Source organism: Episyrphus balteatus, chromosome 2 (assembly GCF_945859705.1).
Source record: "Episyrphus balteatus chromosome 2, idEpiBalt1.1, whole genome shotgun sequence".
Lineage (NCBI taxonomy): Eukaryota > Metazoa > Arthropoda > Insecta > Diptera > Syrphidae > Episyrphus > Episyrphus balteatus.
In genome coordinates, this window is record NC_079135.1 from 69,638,255 (window position 1) to 69,659,618 (window position 21,364).

Consider the following 21,364-nt stretch of genomic DNA (forward strand, 5'->3'; position numbering starts at 1 on the left):
AAACGGATTTAGAAAGACAAGATTTAGTTTTACTAGAAACCGTTACAAATTTATTTAAAACAAATAACCAAAAGCTAAGAAATAATCTCGAAAACTGGTAAAAAGCGGCATTTTCGATTTTCTAACGGGATTATCTCAAAAACGTGATGTGATAGAATTATTCTGACTCCAGATTCGAGCTCAGCACCCAAAAAACCTATAGAAAAGTATGTCTTGATGTCTGTAACAAAAACCTTGTTGACCAGTGTTATCGATAAACGACTTTTTTCGATCATCGAAAATGACTTTTGGTATTGTGAATCTCTATCGATAGACGATTTTTGTCGAAAAACGAGCATCGAAAATTAATTCTGGTGTTTTGATTCTGTTGTGAACGATAGTTTTCGTTCTATCGTTTGCGTCTATAATTCTTTGTATATCAATTCATATACAAAGTAAAATTTTGCTATCGACTCAAATCAAGTTCATAGTTCACAAAAGAAAATTATTTTTGTCGAAAAATGCACAATACAAAAACAGATACAATACAAAAACAGATATTTATGCATTCGATTGACTTTTATCGCATCGGAAGTTGGACGACACTAGCAATAAGGGCCTTAGCCTTAGTAGTTACTTGGATTGGAAAACCATAATGAAGGAGAGAATGCCAGGTTAGAAGAAATTTCGAGTCTTTTTTTTTGTAAGTTTAAAGCAAAAATGGCAGCAGAGACAGTTTTATGAAGGATAACCAACGATATGGGTTAACCTTAATTTGTACTTACCAGAAGGGTTTTTAAATACCGTAAGTGATCGGCTTTATCACGAATTCCATTCGTATCGGAAATTTGCTACTATTCTCATACAAATCGTCACTACGATCGAATTTTGTGATTGTTTTTTCGTAGAAAATTTCCGATACGATGGAATTCGTGAAACATATGTATATTCGGAAATCACACTTCTTCTTTTGGACATCTAAATAAATTATTTGCATATTGTTATCCTTAAAATAATGAAGTTAAGTGTTGTTTAATAAACAAAAACCAGTGCTATTTTCGAGTTCAATTGAAAAATCATTCCAAATCCTAAGGAAAACCTTTTCCGTTTAGCTAACCCATAATTCGGGAACTAGCAATGTTGAAAGGCTTAAATAAGGTTTTGAAGAATGCGGTGAGCGAAATAAAAAACAACGTGTTCAGGAACTAGTTTCGCAACACACCCCAGATGAGCTAAGCTGTTAAGATAGCGACTTCAATGTCTCCTAAAAAAAGTGAAAGGGTCTTGTCTTTGCAACAAAGCTTAGCAATATTTCTTGACTTGGGAAATGAAGAATATTCAAATTTCCTATTTTTGTTTCACCTGACAAGGTTCAAAGGTATCGTCTACACAAATAGCAAACAAGATCGGGCTCAGAACACAACCTTGGGAAACGCCAGTTTCCGTATTTAAAAAAATCTGATTGGATAGCGCCGTTCCAGAAATATGAATAAGTCAGTAACGAGCTGCTTGAATAGCGAAACTTAGATGATAAGCCAAGAGTCGAAAGTGTGTAAAGTTTTTGTTGAAGGCATCGAAGGCAGCCTTAAAATCAACAAATACTTCTATTGGCAGAGTTAAAGATAAAGCCTTGGTGGATCTTAAGTTTGTAACTTTTTTTTATTTATAAAATAATATATGCAAGAAAATATTACTCATTAAACTTGATAAATTATAAAGACTACAAAAAAATTAAGATAGTTAGGTACAGGAAAACATTGACGATTTATGTTTCCATTTGTTTCTCTAAATGGGCTTTCAGTTGTTGGTTAAAGTCGTCTTCGATGTTATCATCATCCCAATTGTCTTCCCAAACATTTACAGCACTATCGTCTTCTTCGGCAACATTAAAATCTGGAATTATTTTTCACCAAAATGTAATTTCCTTGAAATGTCTAGAATGATTAAGCAAAATTACCTTCAGCTGGAAACTCCTCAAATTCATCATCTTCTTCTAAAAGACCTAAATCTCCTTTTGGTTTACTTTTTTCAGAAGACATTTTTTAAGAGATTGCTTTTTTAATTTGTGGAATTAAGCGAACGAAATACGTGTGATTTTTCCAAACAAAATTTTTGCAAATAAAATATACACTTTATTCCTTTTTATTTGTAATTTTTGCCTTTTCACTGAACCGGGTGGTTAATATATGTTATGTATATATATCGTTCTCCCTCTCGCTTGTTGACATACAAAAAACTCATACTTACCTAGGCCCTACATGGGTCTATTCTTCAAGTGTATTTTTGACTAAATTATTTTTCATTTAGGTTTTCAAGTTGAGTTCAGTTGATACCTTAGAGGATATAATATATGGAGTGCTTGTTCCTATACCTAATACATTGTAACGCCATATGCATGGATAGGGGTCGCTGCCTTCGTTTTTCAGTGCGAGTCCGGTTCCGCAGCTGTAAATAAACACTCTTGTTGATGACAGCCATCAAATGAAAATAAAATGGAGGCATGCACTCATCGAAAAACTTAAAGAAACTAGAGCCCTCTATAAAAGCTTCACGGAACTAACAGCACAAGCACTCCATATATTATATCCTCCAAGGTTGATACGGATTCTCCGCGATAGTAGAGGTGCCTTATTTTTCTAATGTCGTTTTCGATTGGTCGTCCGGAAGGCTTCCGGATGCTTCTGAAAGTTTTTTATTGTTACGTCGGATGACAGTTTTTCTTCTGGAAAGTAGAGAATTTCTCTTCTGATTTTGAAATCAAAAGCACTCACACATTCAACTTTAAAGGCTTGGCCACACCGGAGGGTATGCGGTCACAGTACACATAATAAGGTAATATATTCCGAACGTTGTCAAAGTTTGTTTGTCAAAAATGGGCACCAATCTGTCAGGTCGGCCTTTAATTTTCATATTTCAATCGCAGTAAACAGGAAATTTGTTTTTGTTTTAATTTATAAAATGTCATTTAAAAATATTATAAATTGAAAAATAACAAATTTTCTTCGTGTTTCATCGCGGAAAACAGTAAATAATTGTTTAAAAATTAGTGGTGAGCGTGGTTTATCGGTTTTTGTGCGTTTTTCGTCGGTATTTTAAACAATTAAGAATTCGGTAGCTGACATTGGTCGCCAAAGTGTCATGTTTTGACAATCTGGCGACCAATGTCAGTTCGGAATATATTACCTTTTTATGTGTACTGTGGTATGCGGTAGCGGTACGGGTAGAGGTAACGGTACTTTGTATGAACAAAATTCCAAACTGACATATCAACGTTCAGATGTGGAATTTTTTTCATACAAATATCGTTACCGCTACCCGTACCGCTACCGCATACCCTCCGGTGTGGCCAAGCCTTAAAGGCTTGGCCACACCGGAGGGTACGCGGTAGCGGTACGGGTAGCGGCAACGATATTTGTATTAAGAAAATTCCACACCCGAACGTTGATGTGTCAGTTTGGAATTTTTTCCATACAAATACCCGTACCGTTACCTGTACCTTTACCGCGTACCCTCCGGTGTGGCCAAGCCTTAAGGCTTTAACTACATTGGCTCAAAAAGTGAAAAAGTACAAAAGTTAAAAACTCATTTTTGTATAGTTTTTCGGGCTGCAAAATTAAAACAAATAATGCAGAAAGCTTATTTTTTGGTCTAAAAAACAATTTGTATACTCTTTTTTACAAAACAATTGCGGTAGCCAGAAAAAAATATTTTCACTTTTGTACTTTTTCAAAAAGTGGTGTATGTAGTTAATACTACGTTTCCACCAACCCTAAATCCAAGATTTAGCTAAGTAGATTTAGCATAAATCTCGAGTTTTATTCTAAATCTCGGATTGAAAGTAGGTGAAAATCTTAGATTTAGGGTAGCTGAACCCAAATCTGAGATTTAGCGAATTAGATTTAAAATAAATCTCGAGATTTATTCTAAATCTACTTAGCTAAATCTCGCATTTAGCGTAGGTGGAAACATAGTATAAGCCTTAAGTCTGGTATGCAGATCGAGCAAAACTTAGCCGAGCTAAAACTGCGTATTAGGCCAGAACTATAATTGTTGGATGCGTCGGACGAAACGGAGGGGAACAGTGCTTGCAACCGGACTCGTCGGGTGAAAACTTATCAAAAAGTCAAAGAAAACAACGACAAAAACGTGAATATGACATTAGCTTCCTACTGCTTCTTCCAATTATAATTCTGGCCTTAAAGTATAGCACGCTGCTGAAGCGAAACGAACAATTTTGGAGTCTTCAAAGTCAACAGCGAACATGTTGACAAAAAATACCATCGGGTATTATAGCAAACTAAAAATAATAAATATAGCCCAGGGAAATTATAGTAAATTAAATCGCATTTTTCGCGGGACAAAATTTTTTTCATGGAATGGGTTCGGGTGGTTGTTTTTATCATAAAAGCCAATTTGTTGGGATAATTGGAGGTTGGGAACAGCCGCCATCTTGGAAAAGAGATTGGTATTGTTTTTATTGAATAGCTCCATTGTTATTCATTTAAACAAAAATTGACAAAGATAAGACTTATTAACAATAAAATTATCTAAAAAATGATATACAAAACAATTCCGTGAGTTGATTAAATAAAATTTTATAGTTGGTCAAAGTGCGGGTTTGTATCGCAAGGTTGGGGCAAAATGACATTTGTTCATATATCTGACAAACTTTTGATTTGTTTGGATAATTCTTCAAGAATGAATTATAGTACTTAAAAATATCTATAAAATGAGCCCACAATCGTTATTGTAACCATCGCGTATTGTAGAAAAGTAATCTAAAGGCTTGCCCAAGTAACAATTTTACTTGCATAAGGTCCATCTTCTTCGATTCGGCAAGCTATAGTTTGTATAAGTTTAGTTTAAGGCTTACTTACGCAAATCATCCATTTTGGAAACAAATGAGGTCTCTTTAAGGCTATCTGGAAGTTTTTAGAAGAAGCCTTGTAAATATAAGTTAAAGAAGACCTTCATAAGACCTGTTTGAACCGTTTTAAAGAAGCCTTCTATTTTCAAGTGACAGAAGGCTTTCATAAGACCTGTTCCAAGAGGTTCTTGTAAGTATGCAATGTTTTCATCTCTCAAGTATGCAATGTTTTTCACCAATAAGTATGCAAAGCTTTTATCCTGCAGATATGCAATGTTTGTAACACTTTAGAAAAAAACATTGCATTTTTATGTGAGGTTTCAATTAGTTCCCTTTTTGCCACTTATCTTTAATATTCGAGTATGGTCTACTGGTAAGGTGCTGGCTTGGTATGCAGAGGTACGTGGGATCGATTCCTGGCGGGGCCATTTGTGAAATTAAAAAAAAATGTGTTCTTTTTCAATTAAAATAAAATTCTTCCCATTTCAGAACGACAGGAAAAGCATTTACATGGCCAAAAAAGAAGAAAAAACAAAATAGAAAAAAATTAAAAGAAAAAAAAAATCAATAAAATCTTTTTTTTTTATTCATAATTTCAACATCTTATAACAACCTCCATAAGGCCTTATTATAACATCCAATGCAAATGATAGTTTCCTTAGCGAAGCTATAGTTTCCTTAAAATGTTTCATTGTTTTGTAAAAAGGCCTGCATAAGGTCGTTTTACGCTGTTCGTCACAAGCTATTAGCTTCTGGATTGCCTGTGGAGGAAGGTCTTGGGGAAATTCGGTAATGTGCGCCAAAATGATTTGCATAAGACTTGTCCTTCTTCTTAAACAAGTCAAAAAATAGCTTGCATTGACCCTTATGAAAGCTAAATTGTTACTTGGGTGGCCACACCGGAGGGTATGCGGTAGCGGTAAGGGGAGAGGTAACGGTACTTGTATGAAAAAAATTTCAAACTGACATATCAACGTTCAGATGTGGAATTTTTTTATACAAATATCGTTACCGCTACCCGTACCTCTACCGCATACCCTCCGGTGTGGCCAAGCCTTAAGGCTTGGCCACACCGGAGGGTATGCGGTATAGCGGTAACGATATTTGTACTAAAAAAATTCCACACCTGAACGTTGATGTGTCAGTTTGGAATTTTTTTCATACAAGTACCCTCACCGCTACCCGTACCGCTACCGCATACCCTCCAGTGTGGCCAAGCCTTTAAAGGCTTGGCCACACCGGAGGGTATGCGGTAGAGGTACGGGTAGCGGTAACGATATTTGTATGAAAAAAATTCCACATCTAAAACGTTGATATGTCAGTTTGGAATTTTTTTCATACAAGTACCGTTACCTCTACCCGTACCGCTACCGCATACCCTCCGGTGTGGCCAAGCCTTAAGGCTTGGCCACACCGGAGGGTATGCGGTAGCGGTACGGGTAGAGGTAACGGTACCGTACCGTTACCTGTACCTCTACCGCGTACCCTCCGGTGTGGCCAAGCCTTTAACTCCGAAACTCTCCATGTACTAGTCAAAAGTGAGAAAAAAGCTAGTTTTTTGCTAATAGGCCAAGCAAATTTTGGGAGTAGAGGTATAAACAAAATACAAGTACGCAGTTTTGCAGCCATACGCGTCTTAATATCGATTTCAAAGGTCTGACAACTCTAATTTTGTGCTTTGTACGGTTTTTGGGGGGTTATATAACGTAAGTTTTCCAGTTAATGTGAATGGGCTAAATTTATACTATTTGAAATTATAAATATAAAAGCTGATGCTCTATCATTTTTCCTAAATCTAGATACCTCAATCTCGGTGATGGGGTTAATAGAACTCACGATATAAGCTTTTTTAACTTACCATTTCAGGCTTTTCAATTAAAATAAACAAACAAAAATCTAAACAAAAAAGTCTCTAAAACATAAGGGGTATTCACGATCTGGTGCAACAGGCCTAGTAAAAATGTAAAATTTAATTTTTTTACAATAGATCGTGAACGCCCCTTTTCTTATCTATAGTAAATATTGAAGCATGAAGCCCTCTGGTACGCTGCTCGCGCTAAATTTTAGCTCCCATACAAATTATCGAAAAATTTTAGCCGAGCTAAAATGAGTCCCATACAAATTATCGATAACTTGTATGGGAATTTTATCTTGGCTAAAATTTAGCGCGAGCAGCGTACCAGGCTTGAATGAAATCCATGATGTTTTTTTTTAACAGGGTTGTTCCTCCACTGTTGGTTTTTTTTTCCATTTCTTATAATTTAATTCTTTGTTTTGTTTGGGTTAATTATTTTACATCAAAAGAAACTAAATTATGGGACATGAGTACCGACAAGCCGACAACCATAATAAACAGAATAAAAAAGATAAACTGTTTATCATGGGCGACGCGACGGTGAGCTGCCATCTGTCAAAAATAATTTTACTCTATTGTATTTTTATTTTGCAATAGGTCTAGGGTATAGCAAAAGTGCAAGACTGTTGTTAAATTTTAATCCGTATATTTTGTTGTTGTAGTGTTGTAAGATTTTACACTTTTGCACTTTTGCAATGATACAAGACCATTTGCATCGGATCGTGAATACCCCTATAATCTCATAACTGGCTTATATCATGAGTTCTATTGGTCACATACTATAATTCATTCTTGAAGAATTATCCAAACAAATCAAAAGTTCGTCAGATATATGAACAAATGTCATTTTGCCCCAACCTTGCGATACAAACCCGCACTTTGACCAACTATAAAATTTTATTTAATCAACTCACGGAATTGTTTTGTATATCATTTTTTAGATAATTTCGTTCAAGATATCCGTTAACGAAATTCTGAACGGAAAATTTCGTTTTGTTTTTCATTTTTCAGTACTCACCTCTAGCGAAAAATTGGAGAGTTTTCACTCATTTGTCACTTACTTTTTACTGTCCTGTGCATTTTTCTTGACTCCAAGACCAGTGTTGACGGTTTTTTCACTTTTAATTCACTTATTTCTTGCTTTATAAATTATTTCCTGTTGATTTTTCTTGATTTTAAATTAATTTTGAATTTTTTTATTTTGACTATGACAGAATACTCGATGATATTTTTTCGTTAGCATTTTCGTTGTCGACTTTGGATTGAAGACTTGAAATTTTTTTGTTTCTCATCAGCAGCGTACTAGGTTTTATTTGCTTAAATTTGACAGCTTATTCAGCTTTTGTTAGCTGCTTCAAAAAGTCGATGACAGCCCTGTTCCTTTCGGAGTTGGCAAAGTACTACTAGTAGTTTACCAGCGATTTTCAATGGAACGCACTTTTAACGAATTCAATACAAATCGTATCTACTCGGGAAGAAGAGCATGAGTAGATGATAGTACTAGATTAACCACAACATCTACTAGTAGTAAACTACCACTTCCAAAGGAACAGGGCTGATGTCGTAGTATTTTTTAAAAATTATTTTTCACTCATGTAAATGCCTCATTAAAAATTAAATCAGTTTGAGAAGCAGTGTTCTGCAAACTGCAGCCAACTTCAAGTCTGTGTTGTGTTGAAAAGTTGTGTTGAGCATTGTATATATATTTCATTGTATATATATTTCTATAGTACTATCATGAAGTCGAATTTAGTATTAGTTCATGTCGCCACTTTTTTGAGGTGGCGCTCAGTGTGTTTTTTTCATACAAATTCTGATTTTTGAAGTCACCACTAGAGTTCCTAAGATCGTTTTACTTCATGATAGTATGGAAATATATATACAATGGTGTTGAGACTTGAAAAAAAAGTGAAAACTCGACCTGAATTTTGTTTTGTTGTTTATTCGTTTTCACGATTTTCCTTAAAATTAAATTAAATTAAACCACAATTTGAATTAAAATAATGGCTTCCAAACGCAAAGCCCAAGATGACATCGAAATTATTTCAAACAAAAAACACACCCTCGATTCTGATGAAGAAGATGACAAAGATGATGAGTAGGGTTATAAACAAATATAATTAAACTATCAACAAATTTATTATTATTTACTACTTTATCTAAACAAAAGAATAAATAAAATATCCTGTTCTCCATTAAAGGGATGTTATGAATGAAAGCGATATTGAAGGTGAAGAAGATGGTATAGCTGGAGTCGAAGATGAAGTCAAAATCACTCCCTTCAACATGAAAGAAGAACTAGAAGAAGGTTACTTCGATAAATCTGGTCACTATCACTGGAAACGAGAAAATCAAATTCAAGACAATTGGCTGGACAATATAGATTGGTTGAAAGTGAGCAATTAATCTATTCAATACGGAAGTGACTTATCTTCTTTCATATTTCAGATAAAGTCCAAAAAAGAAGCTTCAACATCGGCCGAAGATGACAAATCCAAATTGGAAGTCTTTAATAGCAGAGAAGCTTACGCAAAGATCTTGGAAATGATGGAACCAAATGAGACAATTACTAAAACACTTCAGCGATTTGGAAAGAATAAAGCAAAACTCTCGACACTTGAACGTTTGCGAAGGAAAAAGGAGGGAATCGTTGATGAAGCTTCGGAGAGTATAACTAAACTCTCTGAGTTAGCACATGAGATTTTAGTTAATACCGGAAACATGGGCATTTATGAAGAACCATACGAAAAGATCAAGAGTCGCTGCGGGACAGGAGCGAGCACAAGCAAAGCAGCGAGTGATCCGTTAGATATGTACGCTGATGATTTTGATGATAAGGAAAAGAATCGTGTTAAAGAGGAACAAACGGCTGTACCTGATGTTGAAGAGACAACCTGGGAATACAAATGGAAAGAATCGGACACAGAAGTTCATGGGCCCTTTTCGACACAGCAAATGCAAGCTTGGGTCGATGAAAAGTATTTCAAGAAACCAATATTGGTTCGGAAGTACGGAACTGGCGAAGGATTTTATTCGAGTAGTAGGATTGATTTTGAATTGTATCTTTAGAGTTAAGGAAATGCATTAAAATTGTAAAAAAAAAAAAATGGAAATTTGTACATTTAATTACTGTTGTTATTGTAAAGGTAACTGTAAGTTAAAATTTTGTGCATTTAAATGGACATAAGGTTTTTTATCAAACCCCACCTCAGTTGGGTAAATCCCCAGGGTGAGAAGTGTTTTCCACTAAGGCACTTTTTCTTGAATATAGGCGGCAGCGGAACAATTTTCTAGATAAAATCAACAGCCACCTAGAGTTCGTTAGGATGAACTAGGAACCACTTGGCTGCTTCGACATATTCAGAGCTAAGACTAATAAGGAGCAGGCTTGTGATTGAAGGACCTGGCCCTGCCAAAACTTATAAATCCTGGATATTTTATTTAAAAAAGTTGAGCAACAAACTATTTTTTTTTATTTTAATTTATGATTGCTAGATCGGATGTTTGAAATACATATGCAGCCCTATTCTGCTATTCACGTGAATCGCAGATCCGATTCACACATTCGATTCACTTTAACTCTACCTTTCTGCCATTCTGCAATCAATCGTGTGAATGCATTATTCACTATTTGCCGTCCACGTGAACGTCAACAAAAAAATAGCGAAGAAATTGATAGAAAAAAAATTATTTTTTGTGTTTTAGTGGAATACCGAACAACATTACCGACGTGAATTTCGATTCCCCCCAATGAATAGCAGAATAACAATTTATTGGTGAATATTAAGAGATTTTTCCCCCCGATGGATAGTAGAGTAGGTCTAAAAATCAACAGTGGCGCGTATAGTTAGAATGAACAACTTAGTGAACACCTCATATGGGCTACTTCGACATATTCACATCCAAGACCAAAAAGCAGCGACTTTTCCGCCAGACCATTTTTGGAGTTATTGAAGGACCTATTTTCTTTCGTTTTTCAAAAACGAATGATCGTTTTCGTTTCGTTTTTTTACAGAATGTGGGCCCAGGATATTTTATTTAAAAGAGATGATTGTTTGCTTATGTTTTGTTATATAAATAACATAATTTTCAATAACTTAATCACTATCGCTTTCGGAAGAGGTATGTAAATTACTAAGGTCTAATTCGATGGGAAATCCTGAAATTTCACTATTGTTTACCAAATAAGGATCTATATTTGGGTCACACTTTGATAATTGCGATGTAGGACTTTATTTATTTATCTACAGAGCATTAACTCCTTAGAGATACAAATGGGATGTTTGAAATATAGTGATCTGACGTAATTAGCAAATAGCAAGTGGTCAATCAAGTCGGTAATTGAGTTCACCCTTGAAGTCTTTCGAGTATGATCCAACCTAGCTCCCTTATTTCTTTATTCCTTGCTTCCAACGCTTCTTCCGAACGAACACCTTTAGTAAGATCAAACAACCTTTTTATTTTTCATTGAGCAAAAGTTGATGTAACACTGCAGTACCAGCTGTACTTCAAAAGGTATAAGTTTTTTGTTTCAAGAATTAGTTCTTCAAACGTGTCCATGTTAGCAGCATAGCAGCAAGTGTTCTCAAATATGAAGATGAGATCCTTACCTACACCGGTTTTTTCGGAACTCAACTCTGGATTCAACAAAAAAAAAAAAAAACGCCGAGCAGTGTTGCCATGATTTGTTGAACCATGACCGGCCTTGGGAATGTCCACCAGAAGTTCCATTTTTGAACTTGCCAAGTTTTGAATGGGATTCTGTATGAATCGTAGATTCATTTGTGAAGGTTTTGCTTCATAAATATAGCAGTTTTGAGCTAAATTCGTTCCACTTAATGTACGAGTAGCATAATTAATAACATCCATTGTTAATTTTTCTAGCTCTGAAATAGTTTTTTTCTTCAAATTTTTGCTTCTCATTTGTAACGATGCTACTATTTTCTTTCGAAAAAAAAAAATTGGTTTCAAGTTCTACGTTTTACTGCAGAGCAAACGTAGAAACTGATCTTAAATTAACTCAGACTTCGCGGTTCATAGAAGTATTAACAAGCTTCAAGTGCACAAGAGCTGCTCACGGTTCATAAAAGTATTAACAAGCTTCAAGTGCACAAGAGCTGTTACAAATAAAAAGCTGTCGGTTGTTTCCCTGGCGAAAATAGTTTGCTTGTAATTGCTGTGGCCAAACTGCCACTTGCAAATAAGGTCTAGTTTTCTAACCAATTTGAACATTTATTTTCTTTTTATATTTGAAAAAACTTTGGGCTCTTATTCAAAAGAGATTAAAAATTCAACATCTTCGATACAGCAGTCACTTCAGGCAATAGTTCTGCGTTGTATTTATTTAGTTGGTAGTAGCTGGGAAAACAGTCCTTACTTTAGGAGTGAATGAACAAAAGGCCGTTTATTCACTCCTCACTTACAATGTTGACGAGTTCTGAGCAAAGTGCATTTCCATTTTGACAATCCCAACGTTTTGAAACACTTGTATCTTACGATAGCAAAGCCTTGTTTCTGTGGACTCTTATAAATCTGTTCGAGAAGGGCTCCTATTTGAAAAATTCCAAGCATATCGTTCGATGAAAAGGAGCAACATTTATTACTGTTTTTTTTTTTCAGGGAGTTTACTGATTAAAAAACTAGAAAGCACGTTTTGTTGACATGAATGATGAAAAGCAGATCTCGATATCTTTTTAATATTGTAATGTCGTGTAAAATTCTAACTAACCTATACGTAGTACATATCTACCAATAAAATAGGCTTTTTATGTTAAATAAAAATAAGTATTAAAAAAAAGAAAATTAGAAAAAAATCTCAGTTTGCACGATATATTCTCTTAATCTTAATATTTTATTATCATTATCATCTTAAATACGTTAAATACGTTATAGAAGAGCAATTATAATAGTAATAATATTTTGTTTCTCTTAAAATATACAAAATTGTATTATATATGTGTAACAAAAAAAAACTTTTTTTTTATTAATTTTTTTGTTTGCTCATTTATTTTCAGTTTTCTGTTTGTCTAGAAAAAAAACTTTATCTTGCATTTAACAAAATCTTTTTTTTAGAAAATAGTATAAGAATTTTTGTTTTTAAAGTTAATCTGACGAGGGGAAAAAAGGTAGCGGGATGGGGCAGAAATCAAACAGAGAGGTATAAAAAGGAACTTAAATATAAAAAAATCTTATTTATTAAAAAAAAATACATAAAGTGGACAGTTAAAACTATTTGAAAGGATACTTAATACTCCTTTAGTTATTATAAATAAAACTTTAATCTGTATCGTGGTTTGTTATATTTTCTTTTTCTCAATTTTACACTTCATCATGTTTTTGGTTTTATTTTTTTGTTTTTATTTTTCTGTTTATCAGTGCAGAGCAAAGATACACTTTTACAATGAGAGATTAGATTTTAAAATGCTTGGCAGTATTAGCAAGGATATTGTTCTAGATGCCAAAAAAAAAGGTTTCTTGGTTTTGTATATTCGGCTAGAAGTGCAAAAATGAATAAAGAAACTGCCCGTGATGGTTTTCTTCTTTAGTTCCAGAGAACTCGTCTGGTATGGAGAGAGAGAAAAAGCCAATGGTCGACCTCTTACAAGAAATAATCCGCTTGCGGTTTTTTCGATGGTATACCTCGACTTTCTTGTGGGGCAGCTTCAAAAATGATGAAGTCTCTGTGAAGAAATTCGTTCAGTTCTAGAATCGCTGCCACGTTTCCACATCTATAAAACAAAAGAGGAAATTATGATTTGTTATGAATGGTAAAATTTAACAATAAAGGTAGTAATGGTTATTGGCGAATTATTAAAATGGATATAAATTATTCATTTAAACTGAAAGATCGGGTTTTCTTATAAGAACTTGACAATTTTTCTTTTACTAAAACGTAATGTTGAAATACTGTACTGTGTACTCGTATAATCAATTTAATATCTAAGTAACTTATCAAACAAACTTGTTTATTGAAAAATATTTTTTCTTTACTTCATTAAAATTATTCAAACTGTTCACATCGAATTATTTATTGTATTTAAATATTCTTCTGGAACAAGCTTAACTTACTACACGAAAACCTGTTGAAAGTCTTCTATTCGCTTGAGGTACAAACAAATAATTTATGCATGCATTTTTTTAGTCGTCATAATGAACACGATGGACACGTTTTCACTAATCGATTTAAAATAATTTGCTATGACTTTGTCCACACATTTCGACGAAAAAAAAAACCGTTTTCTCTCCTTTTCAATATTGTCTCTGAGTTTTATCAACGTTGTAGACTTGTTTGGATATAACAAAGAGTTATAAATAAAGTTCATGGAATTCAATTTTCAATTATTGTTGTACCCGCTGCTATGAGGCTTGTGGCATTATTGTTCAAAGAATTAATGCCGCAACTTGTTACCTTTAGTGCTAAGTTAAATTCAACTTATAAGGAAGGCTGCAGGACAATATTCTTTCGCGAAATTCTCCTAAATATGGTCTTAGCGATGCCCAGTTCTTCATGGAATCAATTATTTTCAGTATTTAGATATCGAGATGTTTGCTATTGGTTTAAGGTTGCATTCTAAAATGTCATAAATTGAAACAAAGAGCCTGGAAAACATAACATTTAAGACAAAATTGCCGCCCAGCTCATATTATAGCTTTTTATCTATTTTTCATTGACCAGATTTCTTTTGGATTAAACCCTACGCAATTCCTTCCCATTCGTTTTTCAGATGGAGTAGAATTTGCGCCCAATAACAAATTCTTGTGCAATAAACCGAGCACAAGGAATGACGTGATCCAACACAAAATTGGAAATATAACGCTTCGAAGTTGAATATCCATCACAACGCGACGGCATATGTTTCTGTTTTATACCGCGAATGTCCAGTTCTTAGCTTTCACATAAACTCTCCAGTTTCCTTTAGCCGAGCTGTCTGCAAATTTTTGATACGCAAGATTGGCTTTGATGGGGCTGTACGCTAGCTCATTCTTTTTTGCAATAGTATGACAACCTCAGCTGTCTCAACGGGCGTGGTTTGTATTTTTGAACTCGTGTGGTAGAAGGCCTTATAAATTGAAATGTGTACACTGCCCGATATAGTTCTTCGTACAAAAAAGAGCACTTAGTTAGGAATTGCAATATTTAAAAAAGGAATAAAAAATAAGAATACGTTATAAAGAGCATTTTTTTTGTGCTTTAGACAAATATAAAATAAACCTTATGTAAAAATATTAAAATATTAAAGTTAGTGAATCGGACGAATAAATTTGTCGGGCACCGTAAACGACAAACCCATACACACAAAACAAATTTGAACGCTTGAATTGCCGTTTGCTGTATTGTACTTGTTTCAACTTTAATAAGTTAATTATTACCGAATTTTCAAAATAACAATGCAATCTTTTTTTATGTTTTTGCCTTTAAAGTTTAAGGATCAATCCATAACCTGAGATAAAAAAATATTTCAGCGGTTGTACTGTAACCATGGCAATTGTTGTTTTTAAATGGCAAAAAGGACTAGAGTGGTTTCATAATTTTGCTCGCAGGTTTTTTACATTGTAGCGTAAACTATTTAATTAGAATAAATAATTTTATCATAAATTAATCATCTCTTCACAAAACTAATTTCAATAAAATTCCCATTGTAGCTTGACAACATGCTTCAAAGTGTAACCCATGGTAACAAGTAGGTAGGTAGTTGATTTTTTTTAATTATTCAATATATAATTAATTTATAAATATTTTAACTTACCTATAACAGTAATTGGGCGCCGACCAAACCGTTAATACAGTCTCATTGAAATGCCATTTGAATCCCTCCATAACCAATTGATGCGCTCGACAAATCATATCAATATCATTTGTTCGATTGAATTGTGAAACAACATCAGATCCAAATAGATAACCAGCTCCACGTGGTGATACACCCCATCCCGTCTGATCTTCTGGATCACTCCAAAGTAAGTCACACATAGGACCATCATGCGGCACTTCCTGTTTGCGATCGATCGTGCGAATCTGATCTAAATACTGAATTGAAGGACTAAGTCCACCGTGTACACAAAATATCTTTCCATCAATTATCGCTGATAAACTTAAATAGTCAAAAATTTCGGTACAGTATCGCCAAACTGCTGTTGATCCATATTTTCGCAGACACTCGTCATAGAATCCATAAACTTGGGTAATTTGTCGAGATTCATGATTGCCACGAATTAATGTGATTCGATCTGGATAGCGAACTTTTAATGCCAATAGTAGTAGAAATGTTTCGACACTATAATATCCACGATCGACAAAATCTCCCATAAATAAGTAGTTTGTCTCAGGCACGTCGCCACCGACTTTGAAAAGTTCTTTCAAATCATAGAATTGTCCATGAATGTCACCACAGACAGTAACAGGAGAATCGACACGTTGAACATTGCCCTCTTCGACAAGGATTTCACGAGCCTTGGCACACAGTGCCTTAACTTCGTTTTCCTTAATGATTTCACATCGTTTAAGCTGTTCTATCTGTCGATCTAGATCACTGTAGTCTGTCATTTTATGTGTTTGTACTTAGATCTGTGGTCTTTTTAGAATGTTTTAAAGAATATATTCTTTATAACGATGATCTGTGATTTGCAGATGATGATGATTTACAGTCGAATAAAGTTACGTCGTCTTGTCGGTGTGCCTGTGCCCTGCACCAGGGTGTTGTACGAAGATTTTTTACTTTTACGTTGGTTTCTGTAAAGAAATAAATATTTTAAGTAAAAGAAATCAAGGTCTAACTAAACCAGGATATACAATTGATTGAAAAATGTCAGTTGAAGATTGTCCTCATTTGTAATGCTCATGATGTAAACAGCTGACTTATCCACACAAATCGCCGTTAGATCGGCCAGTTGTTTTAATTTCACACTCAAGTCAAATGCTAGTTGATAAACTTTTGCCTGCTGGAACCCTGGTTGTTTCAAATCCATTCTTGATAAGCAAAACTTGTATTCGTCTCTAGCTGAAATTACAAGTACCCCCAGGTACGACCAAAAAATGGACTTCCCAACTCCCTATTGAGTTTGAAATGCAGTGTGTTTCTTTATGAAGGAGGAAATGATTGGAGATATTTGCAAAAAAAAAAAAATAATAACTTCTTTCTGTGTTACCTAAAAAAACTAAGACCTTAAACGCTTTCAGGGCCCTAACAATTGCTTAAAATTTTCAACAGACTCTCAGCTAGATTGAGGTCAGGGCTTTGTGGTGTCCACGTTATTGTCTGAAATTATGATTTCCTACGTATAGTTTGACTACTTTAGAAGATTATGTGGAGTCTCCAAAAATAATATCAGGCAACAAGGTAGCCTTCTGTTGCAAAAAAAAACTTGGTAAATTGTATCGTTTAATATCAAGATTAATTCCCTAGTTGTTTTTTGAGATATTTTGTATGTATTGTATTAAATAATACAAATTAAATGGAAAATTAAAAAAATTAACCTACGTATTAACGGTATCAGAAATTAAAATACCGTTTAATCAAACGAATGTAATTATTTCAACTTTTTTCTTCCACTAAAAATGTTTAGCGATAAATGCTTTGGAAAAGTTTGAAGCTATGGTACATTCATGCAAAAAGGACTTTAAAATCAGATTGCCTTTGGCCTAATAAAATATGAACTTTTAATGTAAAAATATCTGTAGTAATTTTTGCAGCCTAATTTTTTTCTCAACACAGAAAGAAGTTTAAGTTTATTTTTTGACAGGATGGCTGAATAGAAACGATTTTTTTTTCAAGCAAAACAAGAAAAAAATAAAACAGAAAAACTTTTGTTCGATATTTTTTTTTTTTAATTTCAAGAACTTCAATATTTGTTTTTATTGCATACAATCAATTCTTCTCGGATTATTTACATGCATATTCATATAACATAAATGAACTTAGAATTGTATTTTATACAAATCATGTTTTTTTTTTAAATCAGTGATTGATTAACGTTTATTTTTTGTTTTACTAAAAACTAATCAATAATATCTAACCGAAATGAGAGGATTGAAAAAAATAACCAAATAAGGCCAAAATGCAGAAATCAAGCCAAATAGTGTCTTCATATTTTATATTTTTCTTTTAAGGATGAAGCTCTTGTTTATAACAAAAACAAATTGTTTAAGTTAATAATAATTTATAATAATAAGTGTAGTTTGCATAAGAGAATTATGGGATGATTTCATAGTTTATATAAGAGTATATAAACACGTATTGCATTCGATGATGTAAAAACGATTGAAATTAAAAAATGCGATTTTCTCCAAACACAAATATCACTCTAGCCTGATTTGGACATTTAACAACTCTCCTCGCAAACCGATGATTTATGAAAAAATAAATGTATTCTCATTTCCCTTTTTTTATTTATTTTGTTTAATTATTTAATTATTCCTTCATTTTCTTTAGCACTTATAGGGTATCTTTCAATTTTATTTTGGTTTTTTTGTTTAGCATCTAAACTACATATTTAATATAACATTTTTTTTTGTTTACCTATATTATAGCAAAGCATTTATGTATGTAATTTTTTTTTATATTTTTTTGTAATTATTTTTTTTTTAATTCATAGTAATAAATTATAACATTTTTTTTTTGTTTGACAAATTGTGTTTGACTTCTGTGATCTATATCATATTTCGTTTTAAGTGCGTCGTTTTGTTTGTTTATGTTTTTTTTTTTTAAGAATTGTCTATTTCATCATTTTAAGAATAATTTATTTATTTTGTATGGCTTTATGGAAAAACAAATTAAAAAAATAATAAACAAAAATGATAAAAGTAGAGTTTGAGGAAATGAAATTATATGTATATACACACAACGCAACGGTGTGGTGCTATATTTTTCAATATACATAATGTTGAAACAAAAACAGAATAACGGTATTGTGTGCTTTTAAAAAGGTGTAGAACATAAAAAGACCGTTAAATGCTTTTGAGGCAGCGAAGGCATAACAAAAGATTGTTGATATTGACAGAAATGGCAACAGTATCAGATTATTATAACCGAGTTTTTTTATGTCATTGGTTTGATCAAGAATTTTGTTGATGTAAAAGATTCTAAATACATATTTTTTATCATTGATAAAAGCTGAGCTACTATTATTGTTTTTTTTTTTTGTTTTGTTTTCTTATTTAATCTAATGTAATTAAACGCTAGTTCAATAGGATTAATTTATTGAAAAGGGATTAGGTATTCTATAAACAAAGGCACGTCCCACAAGCAGAGGCCTCTGCGATCATTTACTGTTTAAGAACAAAAATATCCTCTGAAAGTTTCGGTTGTATTGCGGGATTTCAGGAATCCAACTACCGTTTTTTTTTTCTGGAATTTCCGAGTGAAATCACTTATGGAATAATTTGGCGCCACTGTTCTTTTGTTTCACAAAAATACCTAAGAACCATTTGATCTGTTTTTTTTTTCTTCTATTCGTTTCAATAGAAGATTGATCAAACTTTAAAGTTATTTAAGCATTTTTTTTGTTCGACTAATCATCAAAATGTTAAAAAATAAGAAAGCAAACTGGCAGCTTTAGAATTTACAAAACGGAATGCAAGCGAAGCACAAGGCAGTTTTTTGGAATCATCATAATGAAAGGAAAGAATTTAAAAAAATCCCAAGTCAATGACAATATTCACAATTTAAAAAAAGAAGCATCAGCATTTTATTGGTCTCAGAAGCGAAAAAAAAGTCGGTACCACATGTCCGATTCAAGTGTAAATGCAAAAAAGTAGTGTGTGTTTCGTTAATACTTGTGAAAAAAATTATAACAAGTGAGCTTGAGTGTATGCGAATGTTTGTTCACAGATAAAAACTTTAAAAAAAGAAAAACATTTCAATAAATTTTAAATTAGTACAGTCAATCATGCTAATGCAATTTCAATAAAAAAAATATTAGCTTTTTGATGATCGATGAAGTAAGTTTACTAATTCTAATGGATTTTTAACATGAATTACTTACTTTTTTATTCCAAAACCATCAATCGGCTAAACAAATAACTTTCAATCGCTTGGCATAATTCCAAACGAAAAAAGCAACATCAAAAAGCAACTGTTCAAATAATTCAATGACCTCTTATTTTATATTTCCCAAAAATTCAGATGCGCTTATGATTCATTTATAATAGGTTTTTCGTCTCCCTTTAATTTAAATTTAAACTTGAAGAACTCGTGAGTTTTTTCCTGTTCACAATTCATTTTGACCAATAAACAGGTTACTTAATGCAAAATGATTTGTTCGTAAGCTTTTCTGTATTTACTTTAAAAAGTTGCATTTATTAACCACCTTTTTTTTTTCTTTCCAGTTTATTTGAAGAGAAATTAGATTGTTATCACTCATCAAGTACTCTTGACAAGTTATACAGATAGGAGGTTTCAAAGTACTGTTTACTGAACTTATTTTATATTTTTATTCAGGCATATAAAATGAATAATTATCTTTCAACTTTAAATAGAACTTTCTTAACAATAACAACAAATAAAACGCTTTTATCATTAAGTTCTAACGGGAGCTATATCAATTGAGATTTTTCAATTAGGCTACATGACTTTGTACACATTGACATCAGTTTAGCACTAATTGCAAAGATTCACACAATATTCCAACAATAATTGGAAAATATATTTGCATTTTTTTGCTGATAAAAAGTTTTCCATTTGCGTGTACGCGCAGTTTGGGGGTGAATTGTTGGTCTAGCAAATATTGATGTTTTCATCATACATAGAGTCTCTGAATGCTCCAAACCAAATGCTGCAGCAAAGGTCATTGATTTAAATGATACATTAAATGGTAAATCTTAATTTCTTAACAACAAAACATGCCGCTTTTATTCACGTAATAGCCTCGCATGTTTATTGAAAAAGAGTACCCTGCATTAATGTATGCAGTTGAACTTATTCGGGTACACTATACTTCTAAGCTAGATCACTGTTAAAAGCTTCATGATGCATTGCATTGAACAAATATAAAACTGTAAAAGTTGTATTTCTTGTTTTTAGTTTTGATTAAAGCTTTTTTTGTTCTTATGTATCCATGTATCTTTAGTTTTGTTTCTTTCATACCTGATATAGGAACTTCATTAATTGTATCTCTAAAGTATGTAAGTTTCTTGCACACGAACAACGATCTACGAATGTAAATAAACCTTATTGACAATTTCAAGGGCGAAATGCGACCTTTTTTATTTCAACTTTTCCAGGATGTGAAAAGTGATTCGTTTCAACAATTTAAGCATTATTGTTTATTATTGCTCAGGCCACAATTTTGATTTTTTATTGAGTCTTTAAATTAGGTTACATTTTATCTTTTATTCTAACGACAGCATAGATTGGATCGAAGCGGCTACAAAGTATTTATTTCTTTTTCGATTTCATTATAAGCAGACCGTTTCAAGATTTATTTGATTAAAAAACATAACAGCCTAAATTCCCATACGTGATTCCACAGAGATAAACAAAGTTTGGCGATTGTAAGAGATATTTATGTATTGCTCTTTACTTAAAAAACCCCATGCGACAATCGAGTGATGCGAAGTGTATTTCTTAAAAATCAGTTTGAATAATAAATGTAAATATATTCATGTCATTCAAGATGTTCCTGAAAGGTATTCAAAGTTAGTTATTTGAATATCAACAAAGGTGTATTCA

At 33.0% G+C, this 21,364-nt stretch overlaps 3 protein-coding genes across 4 annotated transcripts in view; 1 reads left to right on the plus strand and 2 right to left on the minus strand.

Annotated features, from left to right (window-relative positions):
* Nucleotides 1-1,619: 1,619 nt before the first annotated feature.
* LOC129911515 (probable 26S proteasome complex subunit sem1) lies at nt 1,620-2,182 on the minus strand. Its single transcript, XM_055989331.1, has 2 exons — nt 1,937-2,182; nt 1,620-1,872 (listed from the first exon to the last, which is right to left on the minus strand). The coding sequence occupies exons 1-2, from the start codon at nt 2,016-2,018 to the stop codon at nt 1,745-1,747; spliced, it is 210 nt and encodes a 69-aa protein (XP_055845306.1). The 5' UTR covers nt 2,019-2,182; the 3' UTR covers nt 1,620-1,744.
* A 6,406-nt stretch (nt 2,183-8,588) lies between these two features.
* On the plus strand, nt 8,589-9,801 carry LOC129911518 (CD2 antigen cytoplasmic tail-binding protein 2 homolog). The gene is made up of 3 exons (XM_055989340.1): nt 8,589-8,799; nt 8,903-9,095; nt 9,150-9,801. Exons 1-3 carry the CDS (start codon nt 8,705-8,707, stop codon nt 9,768-9,770), a joined length of 909 nt encoding a protein of 302 aa, XP_055845315.1. The 5' UTR covers nt 8,589-8,704; the 3' UTR covers nt 9,771-9,801.
* A 2,732-nt stretch (nt 9,802-12,533) lies between these two features.
* The window catches only part of LOC129911517 (serine/threonine-protein phosphatase 4 catalytic subunit), a 36,813-nt gene continuing 27,982 nt past the window's right edge, over nt 12,534-21,364 (minus strand). Inside the window, exons 1-3 of one of the 2 annotated variants that reach the window (XM_055989339.1) lie at nt 16,489-16,640; nt 15,449-16,428; nt 12,534-13,429 (exon numbers count right to left, since the gene is read on the minus strand). In XM_055989339.1, coding sequence (XP_055845314.1) covers nt 13,300-13,429; nt 15,449-16,242 — 924 coding nt within the window. In that variant the 5' untranslated portion in view covers nt 16,243-16,428; nt 16,489-16,640 and the 3' untranslated portion in view covers nt 12,534-13,299. Of the gene's footprint in view, nt 13,430-15,448; nt 16,429-16,488; nt 16,641-21,364 lie in introns of those variants that run through there. The other variant, XM_055989338.1, reaches the window with a different exon arrangement.

What these genes read in the sequence shown, in the direction of transcription:
- LOC129911518 (XM_055989340.1), top strand. Translation starts at nt 8,705, where the DNA reads ATGGCTTCCAAACGCAAAGCCCAAGATGACATCGAAATTATTTCAAAC. An exon ending in GAAGATGACAAAGATGATGA is followed by an intron (nt 8,800 to 8,902) that starts GTAGGGTTATAA and finishes TCTCCATTAAAG; the next exon opens with GGATGTTATGAATGAAAGCG. An exon ending in ACAATATAGATTGGTTGAAA is followed by an intron (nt 9,096 to 9,149) that starts GTGAGCAATTAA and finishes TTCATATTTCAG; the next exon opens with ATAAAGTCCAAAAAAGAAGC.
- LOC129911515 (XM_055989331.1), bottom strand. Translation starts at nt 2,018, where the DNA reads ATGTCTTCTGAAAAAAGTAAACCAAAAGGAGATTTAGGTCTTTTAGAA. An exon ending in TGAGGAGTTTCCAGCTGAAG is followed by an intron (nt 1,873 to 1,936) that starts GTAATTTTGCTT and finishes AAATAATTCCAG; the next exon opens with ATTTTAATGTTGCCGAAGAA.